We start from the raw sequence: 14256 nt of genomic DNA, 5'->3' as shown, positions 1-14256 counted from the left end.
ACGATATTGAGGCATTGAGTACACCTCAGCATGAGTCAGCTACTGGTGAGTCAAAACAAAATGGAGACAATTCACGGAGAAACACAGAGGGACTCAACGCTATTAGCACTGAGAACAATGGTGAAACGGGGCTGGTCTGAGGAGAGGATGGAGCTCCTATTCTGGCCAGGAATGTCAAGAGTCACTTCGATTTGATTCCCAAAGTCTATGTTGGTCAGACATGGAATACCAGATGAGATCAAATCAGAAAACAAACCTCCGTACTCACAGGAGCACAAGAAATTCAGCTCAGTTGAATGGATTTGTAGATGGCTCAGATCCATACGTGGGGTCTCTGGAGTGTTGTTACTCACCCACAGGTGACTGTGGATCGCCTGTTCAGATGCTCATGGACAGATGATTGAAGTCATTCATACCATATTTATATTTGTATCTTTTGTCTAAGATACACAAGACAGCCGTGGAGACAGCAGGCTCTGTATGACAGAACAGGGAGAGACTTGATGGCACTACATAGAGCTGACTTTGTGAGAGTGTAGGATCATGGGATGGGAAATGGCATCCAGCTGTGGTCAAAGATATAGCCGGCACACCACACTCATGTGTACGTGAACGCAGCGAAGGGCGGCTGATACAGCGTGACCAAAGATACATACCGAAGAATAAAGAGAGTGGCGGCAGTGGGAAACAGGAGAATACAGAAGAGACTCAACAAGCATTCACATCATTCACTCAGGGATCAACAGAGGATCAGGCAGCGTCAAGTGAAGAGCTGATTGTTGTCCATGCTCCATGCACATGCAAAGGAAGGGTAATAAAACAGAAAAAAAACAGAAAAGCACGGAAGAAAGGAAAGGACACTGAGCACAGCTGGTGTTCAAAATGTATGCCAGCACACCTGTTTCTCAGATTTTATTGCTACTTAAAAGAAATTGTTACTGGAAGTTGACTGCTGTGACTATTATATTGATCTGTTTTTTTCGTATTGATTCTTTCTCCTCACTCATGTTTATAAAGATGCAAATATGTGTCACTTGTGTAATTAGTTTTTTTATAGAGGAGAGATGTAGTAATGTTGTTGGGCCACCGTCATGTCCAGTATCTCATTTTGCAGCCTCATAAAAATGGATCCAGGTGTCATTGCAGCGTATCTATAATATATCTTTTTTGAAAATCATGTTCTTATCTTCCATATCTTCCAAATCTATTTCATGCTAAATTGCGACATTGCGATTCATTTGTTAGTATTTTTGGATCTAATCATACATGCAAGCCTCCATCAGAAAAATGGAGTGCAGAGGCATTTGGAGCAATTGCAAATGTTGCATTAAACTGTTCTGGAGCCATACCTCCATACCTCAAAACATACAAACAAGAGGAGGAAATCATCCATGAAATGGTGGACTGCAGTGGATTCTCCTTCCATGTCAATGCACAATAACCCCATTTCAACACTATTAAAAGATCACAGCATCACAAATGGTCCTTAAGTTTTTTTTAATAATGTACTAAAATGCAAAAAGAAGTTATTTAAAAAATTAAAAACATAGTATTCATTTGATATATTCTATAGTCTTTTATTGTAAGACATTTTTCTACTTAATTCAAATAAGACAAATAAAGAATATATTACATCATTTTCATATCAATGAGCTACAGTTCATTTTTCTAAAACTCAGCTATGATGTGCAGAGTCAGTTTCCTGGATACACAGGTTGTATACAATTTTCTAGAAAAGCAATTCATTTAAGCTATGAGAAAACATCTAATTCCAGTCAAGAAGTGTCTGGAATGAGGGGGATTTAAAGAATCAGTGTGTATTAAATGAGTGATAAATAAACAACTATATAATATATGTAATAAATCTTATAATATCAAATAATACCAGTTAATTATGACACAATGGCTCTCTGGTCCTCCCATCCCTCCCACTTCTGAGTAAGACCTTCAGACTGATGAGTCATTTTGCATCTTTTTATAGTCATTTTGCATTTTTTTGTGGATGTTTTTCATCACTTTGTGGTCATTTTGCTCTCTTTATAGTCATTTTGCATTTCTTTGTGGATGTTTTTCATCACTTTGTGGTCATTTTGCATCTCTTTATAGTCATTTTGCATTTCTTTGTGGATGTTTCGCATCACTTTGTGGTTGCTTTGCATCTGTTTGTAGTAATTTTGGGTCACTTTGCATCACTTTGCAGTCCGTTTGCATCTCTTTGTAGCTGTTTTGGGTCACTTTATCATTGTTTTGTCTCTTTGTGGTCATTTTATGTCACTTTACAGTCACTGTCATTTCATACAGCAGTTCTAGTACTAACATGCCAACTGCCTATCATCTTCTTACTGTGGTGGGGGGTCACCAGGAAGCATCTGTGCCACCTCTAACAACCTCTCTGCCTCTGATTCCAGTAAGAAGATGTGGGATCAATGAAAAGAAGAAGAATAAAAGATATATGATTATTATGTTCTGCAATGACAATTAGACAAACTGAAGAAAATATTTCCCACCACTTTTCAGAGCAGCTATTTCTCTAATGTGCCTGTGCCAGGAAGTCAAATGTAGCAGCAGTGCAACATCATTCAGCTCCAATACAAATCAAGAGCTTTCCATTTCATTAGACCCCCTGACTGATTGTACAACTTTGAGCTCTACAAATTACTCCACAGTATCTGGCAGAGACTCAGCGCTTATAAACTATAGTTCCCTTCAATTCCTGAGGGTCTAATTTTAGGAAAGGCCTGCATATTAACAAAAGTATGGCTGTTATCACTTATGATAAATGTGCCTTGGCAAATCTCTTTGATTTATTGAATAATATTTCAATATGGAGTCTAAATTGTAAAAATATTTATTTATATATATGCAGATTATTTCAGAACTGAATTTAATTTGGGAGTACTTAATAACTCAAACACGAGTCACAATGTTTCGTGTTTCATTTAATATATTTAACATCAAGCAGGAACCATGTAAGAGATTTATGGGAAAACTGGGCTCCTGTATATCTCTCTGTGTGGAGATGGAGATGTACTGAGATGAGGAGACTGATAATTTATTTACAATAAACTCAAGCCTTCGTGCTCACGGACTCCTAATCCCCGTGCTCCGCGACTGGATGACACTCATTAATGAAGGTAGCGCTTGATTTGTAAATCAGAATGAGCCGGAACACGAAATGCATACGAGGTGAGGCGGTGCAGGTCCCAGAACACGTACAGAACACAGTGCTGAAAACAACATGCTACGTCCTCAAATGCCCACTTACTAGACTGTGGGACTTACAGTCTTCATTCTTAAATTATATGCATAATATAAATGTTCAGGAAATCACTTCCAATTATTTTAGGCAGCTCTGCACAACACATAGAAATGTCCACATGACCACATGCTTAACTGAGGGGCTTACAGCACTTCTCAACAGGTCAAACATGTGCAGTAAGAACATAAGACTTAACAGTTCAACATGAAGAGTCATACAAAGCTTTCTAAATATCAACAAACAAATGCCCATATGTTTACCTTATCTAGTTGTCCAAAACATCCCGCACCACCGGCCATGTCCCGATTCTCCTTCTCCTCTCCACAGATTTTACTGTGTGTGTCTATGGAAGTTCTATGTCCTATGACCACCCATGGCCTCATGTATGGGCTTGGGTTGAATTTGGCTATTTCCAAAAAGATTCAGGAAGAGTAAATGATTTGTAAATATGGTATGGTGTGCAGAGAGGCACGGTTTGTGTTGTAAATCAAGTCCATTTGAGAAAATACAAGCTCCATCTCCATACTATCCATCTGAGTGTCTGTACTCTGTAGGCGTGAATGACTGCACGCAGGCTGTCAATGTCAAAGCGCTGACACAGTTTAAACCATCACACAGACTTGAAACAGTTGGTCATGTTGCAGCTGGTAGCATGACAATAGCGCCGACTCCACGAAAGCTAGCTAGCTGGCAGAAAGCTCTTTCTGAACTGGATTTTCCTTTTCTGATAAACCAGAACTCAGCAGGCCTCTAAAGCATGACCGTCTCTATTCATTCATGAGAAGGAGAATACATATTAACACATACCAAAGCATTGGCACTGGAGGCTTCCTTCGTGAACTACACAGTAAAATACTGCAATCCCATCTCATTAAAGATCAGAACATCAAAAACATCAGGCTCAACTCTTTGTACAGCCAGTAGTCATCTCACACCTGGACTAGCTCGCCTTCTGAGTGGCTGCTAGCAGGGCGCTCACCCACCTGTTTCATTTTAATGATCCTTCTTGTTTGCTTTGATCTACCACTGAACGATGGGTAGTCTTACCATCACTGCGAGGCAGGAAATCTCAATCCAAACTCTTCTCCTGTGTGGTCCCTCTGTGGAGGAACGAATTGACTCCACACGGTCAGCAGATTCCCTCTCTGTCTTCAAAACTTACCATCCCACCTCTTCCTATTCATTTCTGAGAGAACTGAGAGAAAGCACTTTCTTTTGCCTTACTTCATACACCTGCTACACTGTACCATAGATAGATAGATACTTTATTCATCCCCAGGGGAAATTGCTCTACCGTGGCTTGGGTTGTTCCACTGTGGTGAAATGCTTCTGCCTTTAGTAGTTAGCTTAGTGACTATAGTCATAAGTAATACTACAACACATTTTCTGATATACTGAAATAATACCTGCTTACTTGACTGAAGTGTAATTAAATGGCCATAATTTAAAATGTAATACCAAAGGGGTTTGAGATGATACAATGACAAAAAGGGAAAACGCTCTTTGCATTTTTTCGTACCTCCTCCGTTCACCTTGACTTCTTAGAGATAATGATGCAAGCAAGCTGCTTCAGTTTTCTTTACTTTTACAAATATCTAGTCTGACTGCCTCAACAAATATCTCTGCTAGCCCAAGGACTCTATCAAATATTACTTGACACCTGGTCTTGCCCCGAGGCCCTCGACAAGTTCACCCTGAGAAACAGCAGGATGTCCACTTTCATTCCAGTGTTAGCGTGTAGCCTTGTCCTCCTCCTCCTCAGGTAACAACAATGCCATTTGCAGTGGTGCTGCAGGTGATTAAAGATCTTTTTCTAAAAGTGCTTTTTTGAAAGAAAAAGAAAGCAGCTTCATTGAAAGCTAAAAGATGTATCAATGCTGTCTACAACACCCCTGTCAAGTACTTAAAATAAGCATTGCATTTCGGACCATAGTCCAATCTGGGCTGTTCGGCCTGTCCTTCTTACCATTCATCTGAGCTGATTGTGCTATTAGCTTGCAGCGCAGGGTGCTGCAGCTCTCATCCTTTCAATCAGAGCAAACACTTGTCAACACAGAGGGTTTTTCAATTGATCCACCCTCAAAACTGATTTAATGAAGCCCTTGTTGTAGCCAGGCATGGTCCCACATAATCAGCTCGATGTTGTCTAAAGAACTTGGTGAGATGGTGTCCGATATCAAACTGGGGTGTTGCACCAGAATGACAAGGATATTTTGGCGGCGCTCCCCTAGCAGCCTTCTTTAAGTCCTCTCACAGTGAAGTGTGTCATGTCACCAGAGCTCCAGATGTATGCCATACTTGCCATGAGCTTAGTTTCACAAAGTTTTCACAAAGTTTTCAGAGTCATTTTCTCTTTTACAATTTGCAGCTTTAAAATACTGATACTGAATCCACATGAAGAAACTCCCCTGGCGAGTGGACTGCTGCTACAATAGTTGCATAATCAACCAAGAGTCATCAAGGGCACTAACACATACAGTATGCACTCAAAAACGCATTCTCTCTCATGGGCTGGAAATTTATAGTCATGTTTAGCATTAAGCTGGTAATTTACATACTAAGTTCTGATTAGATATTTTTTTTTCTCCCAATGTCACTAATTAGTGCCGTTGCAACCAAGCAGTCAATTTCCTCAGTGATGTCTTTCCATGCATAACTTATTGCATTCAAGTCCCTGTAGCTTCTAGATGTTGAACCGCATCTGGAAGTCACTGACTACCACAATAAGATTCCCTCCACCTACTTTTATGAAGTTGAGTGGAGTAGCACAAAGTTCAAAACACTCTTATCCCCCAACAGTGAGGCATTCATTGGGAACTGACCCTCAAAATAACACCCCAGCTCTAGGCATGTGCTGACTGACGATAGGACTGCATACGGATGATCAACGATCAATGACTTCTACTCCAAGAACTAAGATGTTATGAAAGCAGTCTGTAGAATCTGCACCCTGCTGTGCAGTAACAGGTGTTTCTGGTGGAGAGGCATGTCCACCCGCTGAGCCCTGTTAACCAGCATGAGCGGCGATTGAATTTTAAATACTTAATTACAAATCAGGTTTGCCGTCTCTTTTCTATGGATCTGATATCCTGCATCTCTCTTCTCTATATTCCTACTCACCAGATCTTTGCTCTGCACTCCATAAGGTTAGTTAACATTATGGATATGATCTTGATTGTGATATTAACGATAATGATGTTAAATAGACATGATGATGGACTTTCAAAAAGGAGCAGTACGTGTGCAAATAAATTAGTGGTCTGCATGTCCTTCACTAGCACACACTGGCACATAGCTTGCAGATAGGCTGTCATATCCTCAGGCTCACCTTGAATGTGATCATTTTCTTCGACAATGAGACCGAGCCGACCATGTTAGCATTTCACTGGCATGCTGTGACATAACTCACCCCGCCCCCTCATACTCCCACTGTCCCCTGGCAATCTGATTGCTCATCTGCTCATCTCAAGCATCCATGATTGGCCGATAGGACGATAAGAAGATAGAGAGGATTGCCTAACCCTACCAAGTGCTGCCTACCATCGTTCAATACTCAACAGTGTGAGCTGGGGAAGCTGAGACAACCTGTCTCCTGTAGTTGTCTCCAGGTGACAACCTAAAGACAACCACTCACATTAGATTCAGTTGCTTCAGGAAAGTGAATGACAGGTGTTTTCTAATTTAAATGGAAATGGTTTATTCTGGTATAGTGGCAACAGGGAAAGAAATGCCCAATCAGATGTAGTAGAAGTATGTAACAACTCAATGACTCTTTTGCTCTGCTATAGAAGAAAGGTGATTAATACACCATTTAATGCAAATAAAATATCAGGATTTCCTTTCAGTCTTCCAGAGGTATGTAAATTACTGGTATTTCTTCAGTGTTGTGATAGACAGTCTTGCTGATGGTTTCACATTTTTTCACAGATCAACAGTTGGAGGCAGTAATGGGACAGGAGCATGTACCGTGAGCATGTACCAAAGTGGTAACTGTTAAGGAAGACGAGTTCTAGAGAACAAACATGGATGTTACCAATGTAGGTATCGAGTTCTTCTGTCTTTGTAAATGTTTTATGAGGGAGAAAATGCATTTAACGTGTCTGTTAAGCCTCAAGGATCCACACAATGGGTTTCCATGAGAAACAGCCAATAGGAAGATCATTTTTGTTTGTTTAAACAAGGGGTGTGGAATGTCCGGCCTCTGGGTCATATGTGGCCCGCGAGATGGTTTGATACGGCCTGCAAGACAATTGATAGATCCAAAAAAACCCAACTCAGAAATACCAAAAATATTTCTAAGGTAGCAACAGCTTTTTTTTTCTTTTCTGCAAACCTCCAAGAGAATAACATAAGATAGCGGACATCTACTCATTCTTCTGGGTGGTCCCTCAGTGATAGCAAGTGATTTGGCCTTCATTCATGGTGGACATTACCAAGAACCTCTCAGAGCTGAACCTCAAGTTTCCAGCAGCTTCTCAGCTCTCTGCTTTCAAATGTGAAAACATTCAACGTGAAATTAAAGCTGTGGCAAGTGAACCTGGAAAGAGGAAACATCTGAACATGCTGCTGAGTCTGAAAACTCCTTCAGGCATTGGGTGAGAGGTTTAAGGACATGAAAAGTAAACAAAGGGAACAGAACATATTTGCTGCTGTTTAATGTGGAACCAGCTGAGAACAGTATGTACATCCTGTGAAGACCTGGACTGAAGCATGCATCTCTGTTTGAGATGACCTACGACTGAGCAGCTCTTTTCAAAACTGATGTGTGCAAAAGTTCAGCTCTGCTCAACACTGACTGACCCAAACCTGGAAAACCAGCTATGAGTTGCATCATCATCATCTATCACCATCATCATCATCATCATCACTACTATCTCACATCAGATGCCTCATCAAAGAGAAGGTGGAGATTTCTCATTCATTTGGAGTTGTGTCTCTGGTCACCTGACAAATGCAAGTCCAATATTCACTCTTTTCTTTTTTTTTATCTCTACCATTTCCTGGCTCTTCAACGGCTAAATGCTCCTCCATGCTCACCACCTCGTCTCACGCAGACTGTCTGTCTGCTGTTTGGTGCTGAACGGGTACTGTGCAGTGGGATTTAAGCTCTGCATCTCCACTGGACATGACCTGCTATAAAGAGCTGCCTGCTGCGGGCGAAAACAAAGCTATGAGAGTGATGAGAGTGAACCAAAACAGTGAAGTTGCAGGCCAGACAGCAAAAGAATGAGCTGAACCTCACTATAAAGCTCTGTAATGATTCTCTGTAGGTTCATCTGTGAGCATTTACTGTCACATTGTTTCCACGTTGTTATTCATAAGCATATTGACTATGGGTGGTTAAACTTCAAACACGGCCACAATATTTAGGCTCCCGAGAAGCAGGACAGAGAAGTGTGTGTGAAAAGGCTGCAACACTAGATTTTACCATAAATGGACAGGTATTTTTGGTAACACCAAGCCGTCAAAGACCTGTCTTTGATATTCCGTTTGATTGCCTTGAGGCTGCTCATCAGGCTCATTTCCGCGTCTGTTACACAATGACAGTGATCAACCCTCTTCAGAGGCTTTAAAATACAGTGTCTCTCCATATGCTGCACATTTGAAAAAAACAATGAGTGTTTTGCCTCCTTTTGGGCCAAAATGAGGGAGAAGAAAGATGGGAGTGAGACAGACAGCCCGACAGATGGACAGTCAGTTAGACAAGATTGAAAGCAGCACAGAGGAGAGAACCTTAATATTTCAGATCTAATGCATTATTTATATACTAAGCGAGTCGGCTGAATCTGCCAGAGTGCTCTTGGGTGAATGGAGAGTTTTCGATTCAGCACCACGTCTGTGTACGTGTGTATGTGCGTGAGTGTGTGTGTGTGATTGACGAAGCAGTGGATGAAAGACAAACATGAAAGCGGCAGCCTAGAGGCTCTAACTGCGAGAGCCATCTGTTGGTGGTGTGAAACTCTGAAGTTACTTAAGCTCTCAGGTAGGCACCCTATGTGGCCAGTGATCAGAGGTGTGTGCGTGTTCATAAGAAGTCAAGGAGGCGGGGAAGTGATGCAGATGAGAGGCTTTTGGACAAACCACCTGCCAGCAGTGAAGTCATGAAGTTATACCTCTTACTAACTGTACAGTATACAAATACATACACAGGTGCTCTCACACTCTCTCTCTCTCTCTCTCTCTCTCTCTCTCTCTCACACACACACACACACACACACTTAGGGACTGTACAAAAGTTGTTGGTGTGGGGAAGCTTATGTTTCACTTTTTAAAAAAGCGAGCCCTCCTCTGCGTTAATATTTTATTGGCCGCTCTCCTTCACAGCGAAGAAAACTAAAGCAAACTCAACACAGCATCTTAAAATAATACATCAGCGCTGAATGACTACAGCTCAGTTAACCATTAGTCACTAAAAGTACATTAAAAATGTAAGTGTATTTTATTTAAATATTAACATTTTAATGGAACGATAATTGTCACATAGCCACCAAAACATACCAAAGAAGTGGACTCAGGTAATGTCATATTGTGGCAAACTGTGCATCCTGTTTACTGAAGATTTACATATTTTTGAACAAAAAGCTGCTAAAAAACGTTCATTTCATGCTGCTGAGGGTAGGAGGTTTTTTTTGTTTTTTGTTTTTTTTAATCTTTTGGCTTACTTTTTCCAGATATCCAAAATAAAAAGGAATTCAGATGTGTTGTAGCCTAATAGAAGAAACTGACTACAATACACCACAGATCTGCGATTAGAAAAGTGGGATAAAATGTTAAATATGGCTTAATGATTCATGATCCCATGAATGCTAAATAATTATCTATAATACATAAAAAAAAAGAATAAAAAAATGAAAACAAAAAATATAGTAGAATCATAAAAATCCCCACATGGTTTACAAAGTTCAGTGTCCTCTGTTAGATTTCATGGAAAAGTCAAATCTTTTTTAGTGTTTTACTTAAAAATAAATAAATAAATAAATCTCATTTTAAAGTTTTCGTTCTTCATGAGAGTGTCTTTACGTTGTTGAAATGTATATCTTTGTGTTTTTGTTAATTATTATTATTCATTTTAACAGGAACAATGCACTTTAGTCAACATTGCTGTAAATGTGCCAGTGTTACTCAAACGGAAACTGCTGATCCTTTTCCACATGTTAGATTAGACTCCTACTGTGATGAAATATTCCATTAAGAGAAAGTCTTGTTAAAACAGAGTGATGTTTAGCTTTTTGTATGGGAAGACTGATGAATGACCATACGTTAAAAAGACTCTCCCTTCCTCTTGGTCAGACCAGTCTCCCTTCAGCCAAAAGTAAAAAAAAAAAAATAGCACATTCATGTTCCTGCTGTCTCTGGCAGGTTCTGTCCATCTACTGCAGTCCACCACAACTGAATCTACATGGTTTGAGCACACCCGCAAAACTCCACGCGTAACCACGCCACATACACACCTGAACACGTGCTTTAAACATCACACACTCAGAGTTACGCACGTCCACACAGACAGTCCACTGTGGGCATAAACGCACCTGTTCCATTTCAATTACCTCGGCGCGCCTATCCGGGACCGTCTGGGTCGATGCACTTCAGCTTCCTTGTGTTGCCCTCCTCCCCTCCACCCTCCCCTGTGCACCGTGGCTGTGAGGGGGCCGGCAGAAGCGATCAGAGCCCGCCTCCTCCCCTCCTATTGGGCTGTATGAGGACTTCAGGCCGGCGGGGGGGTGGGTTGCAGCGCTGCGTCTGACAGCTTTGCAGCGGCTGAGCGCAGCTTAATCGCTGGCTGCTCAGCGGGGTCTTTCCTTCTTAGCATTTTTATCGGAAATATTATTTCACGGCAGTTCAAAGCTCTTAAAGCCTCCGGAGGATTCTGCGATGCCTCAGCCGGGACCTGAGCGCGCAGAGGCGGAGTGACTCCACAGCATCGCGTCGCTGTACTTACATCTGGACACAAGTGCGTCTCCTCACTCCACCTGCCTGCGCGCGTCGGGAACAAGAAGCCCATGGAGGGATGTCGCGATGCTGTGCTCAAGGAGAACTAAAACTTTGGTGTCGACATGTGTGATCCTGAGCGGGATGACCAACATCGTGTGCCTCCTGTACGTCGGCTGGATCACCAACTATGTGGCCAACGGGGGTCCCAAAGTTGCTGAGAGCGTCGGCGAGGCGGAGAGAAAGTTGGAGGAGGACAGTAAAGGGGAAACCCTGAGGATTATCGAGAGGCTGGACCGGCTGGAGAGCGTCGTCAACGAGCACATCAAAGGTCAGCACACATCAGTGGTGTTCTGGTGAAAGTTTGACGGGATCACGAGTCAAAAGCAACATTTTAAAACCCAAATTAGGATCCGTTTGAGTTTATTGTTTACCCAGTGTGGATCACCTGAACCCCAACTTCCCGTAGAAATGTTATTCATTAGAAAAAAGCTTCTTAGCTACAGGTGACACGTTAGACCAATTAATCAATTAGTAAACATTCAAATTGATCTACAATAATTTCAGGAATTGATGAACCTTTTCTAAATATTCACAACTTCCAGCTGCTTAAAAGTGAGTTTTTGCTGTTTTCCTCTATTTCATATATTTGTCAGTTGAATATCTTTGAATCTGAAGTCGTCACAGAGGGCTTTGGGAATTTGTGATGAACATTTTACTCTTTTCTTTACAAATCCCAAATCTACAAATTGTTCATTTAAAGGTTTAACTGCTGGACACAAGCTGTGTCCTTCCTCACTGCGTGTACGTGCTGAGGATTCTGGACCACAGCTGCCTTCCACACCAGTTGTGATGCTCATACCTTGAACTGAAATTTAAGGTGATCGCAGAGCAACAGATGAAGGTGCAAAGAGGCTTCTAGGGTCCAGCTCTGCTGATCCATCACTCTGCACAATAAAGCAACAATGAACAAAGTGTGTTTTTGAGTGGAAGGCGGCTTCAGACAAATTAGTTAAGTACAAGAGCCTGATATTCTTTAATTCCCCTTTCAAGTGTAGATGTTTGCAAAATAATTTTCTGATCAATTGATTAATTGCCTCCAGTGACTTCTCTTAAGTCTGTGTGGTTGTGGCTGAAACGATGAGTTTGAAAATGAAACAAATCTGGTGGCGTGGAGCGAAGTGAGCTCTGCAGACCTCTGCAGACCTGCTCCTCGTCTCTGCTGGAGGACAAAGCTTTGAGGCTGCATTAGCCGCTAGTAGCATAACACACCTGACGCTCAAACCCAGCTGTTGGCAGTCGAGTTGCATTGTGGGTAACAGAGGTGCCAGGTTTCGACAAGGAAGGATGATTGCGTTGATTGCGTCAATTTTAGCGAGGCCGATAATGTCTGAGAGCAAAGCATTTTGATGATGAGAGGCAAAGGTTTCTATGAGGGCCACTGCGTGCTGCACAGCTCACAAAGCTAAATCATGATTTTGAGTGGTGTCTACAGTGAGTACAGCATCAAAATCCATTGACAATTAGTGTCCCATTTTGATGTACTCTGTGTTTTTGCATCAACACTCTATTTATAGCTCTTTCTGGCCTTCTCTCAAAGTCCAACCTAAATTCAGAAACCAGATTAGGTCACTTGTCTAACAACACTATTCAGGCCGGAGCCGGACAAACTTTTCCACGTCAGTCAGACTTTGCAAATTCTTCGTCCTTACGCTAGATAAGCACTCCTGTTGGTCTGTTTACTATCAGCGGGAGAGGATGGTTTTGTTCATTGACAAAATGTTGCAGTGATCCACACACAGGGCTGATAATTCCCCCTGAGTCCACCATGTTTTAATTATCCTCCTCAGAGCTGTACGTCAGTGAGTCAACACACATTAAGAAGTGGGACAAACTCCTCCTTTATTCTCCATTAAATGGGACAGTACGCTTGCCACTAACTGAACGCAGGATTTAGGAGAAATATGCACTCTGTCGCAGCGGCGAGATGATTAACACTGGAGTGTTCTCCAGCGAGAGCTCTTCTCTAATGCCTGATAGAGAATGCCGTTCCTTGGAAAGATAAGGGCTGTAATTTATCAAACATCTCAGAGAAAGACTGTTGATCCAGGATTAATTTTCTGTTTCAGATGAGCTTGTTGGGAACACGGTGCTAATTAGAAAGGCTAAATTAATACTGATGAGAGGGAAAACATCAATTCAGATGCAGAGATACGTAACGTCTGACACATATAGGCACAGATATAAGTGTTACACTTACAGTGCTCAGGATTTGTGCATTTTCTTTAATTTTGTACATCGGCACAAAAAGGCATTAAAGGACACATTTCAACAGTCAACCATGAAACCTACCTCTTCTTTTTGGCTATATTGGCTATTACATCAGTACTCAGTGTGCAATCAGTCAAACAGACACTGTAAATAAAGACCACTAGTAAGCCAGTGCTGATGCTTGACATAATTCAACAAGTAATACTTAAGCAGTAATGTTATACAAAGTATTTCTAATATATGCAAATGAATGGACATTTCATTCATCAAACAGTCAGCAGCAGGGCTGTGAATGATATTTGCCTTTCATGTACTTATTAACCTCAAGTCCTAATTAATCTAACTTTCTGTATGTGCCCAGCTTTAAGATGGAAAGTAATCGACATTTTTACAAATGCCACTGCCTATGAATGCTGCTCACATAGAGGAGCTGAGCCTCCCAGTTATTGCTTTCGGACCCTCAAAGTCCCTGCGTTCTGTATACCACACCATACCTGTTGCTCAGGTAATAAAGGGTAAATGTACAATAAGTGCGAATATGAACAAAGGCAGCAGCTCACAGCCTACAACAGGGGTGCTCTGTTCCACTCTGGATGGGGATTACAAATCTAAGATGAAGCAAACTTTTACACACACCTGTATGGACAGTCTGTATTTTCTAATGCAGCACTTCCTAATTCAACATGCAGTTCCTCTTTGTGCGCAGAGATGTTGGTATGATATAAAGCACACTTATTAGCATGAAGAATGACAGACTGATGGTGTACTGAACTGTTCAGGAGCACTAATAGAATCTG

General features: G+C 41.5%; 1 protein-coding gene across 4 annotated transcripts in view; it reads left to right on the top strand.

Annotated features, from left to right (window-relative positions):
• The first annotated feature begins 10982 nt into the window (after window positions 1–10982).
• Window positions 10983–14256, top strand: part of LOC143322276 (polypeptide N-acetylgalactosaminyltransferase 18-like) — a 148240-nt gene continuing 144966 nt past the window's right edge. For 3 of the 4 annotated variants that reach the window (XM_076733379.1, XM_076733377.1, XM_076733381.1), the window contains exon 1: window positions 10989–11519. In XM_076733379.1, coding sequence (XP_076589494.1) covers window positions 11276–11519 — 244 coding nt within the window. In that variant the 5' untranslated portion in view covers window positions 10989–11275. Of the gene's footprint in view, window positions 11520–14256 lie in introns of all 4 variants that reach the window. The other variant, XM_076733378.1, reaches the window with a different exon arrangement.

Source organism: Chaetodon auriga, chromosome 6 (genome assembly GCF_051107435.1).
Source record: "Chaetodon auriga isolate fChaAug3 chromosome 6, fChaAug3.hap1, whole genome shotgun sequence".
Lineage (NCBI taxonomy): Eukaryota > Metazoa > Chordata > Actinopteri > Chaetodontiformes > Chaetodontidae > Chaetodon > Chaetodon auriga.
This window is presented reverse-complemented; position numbering and strand designations above follow the sequence as displayed.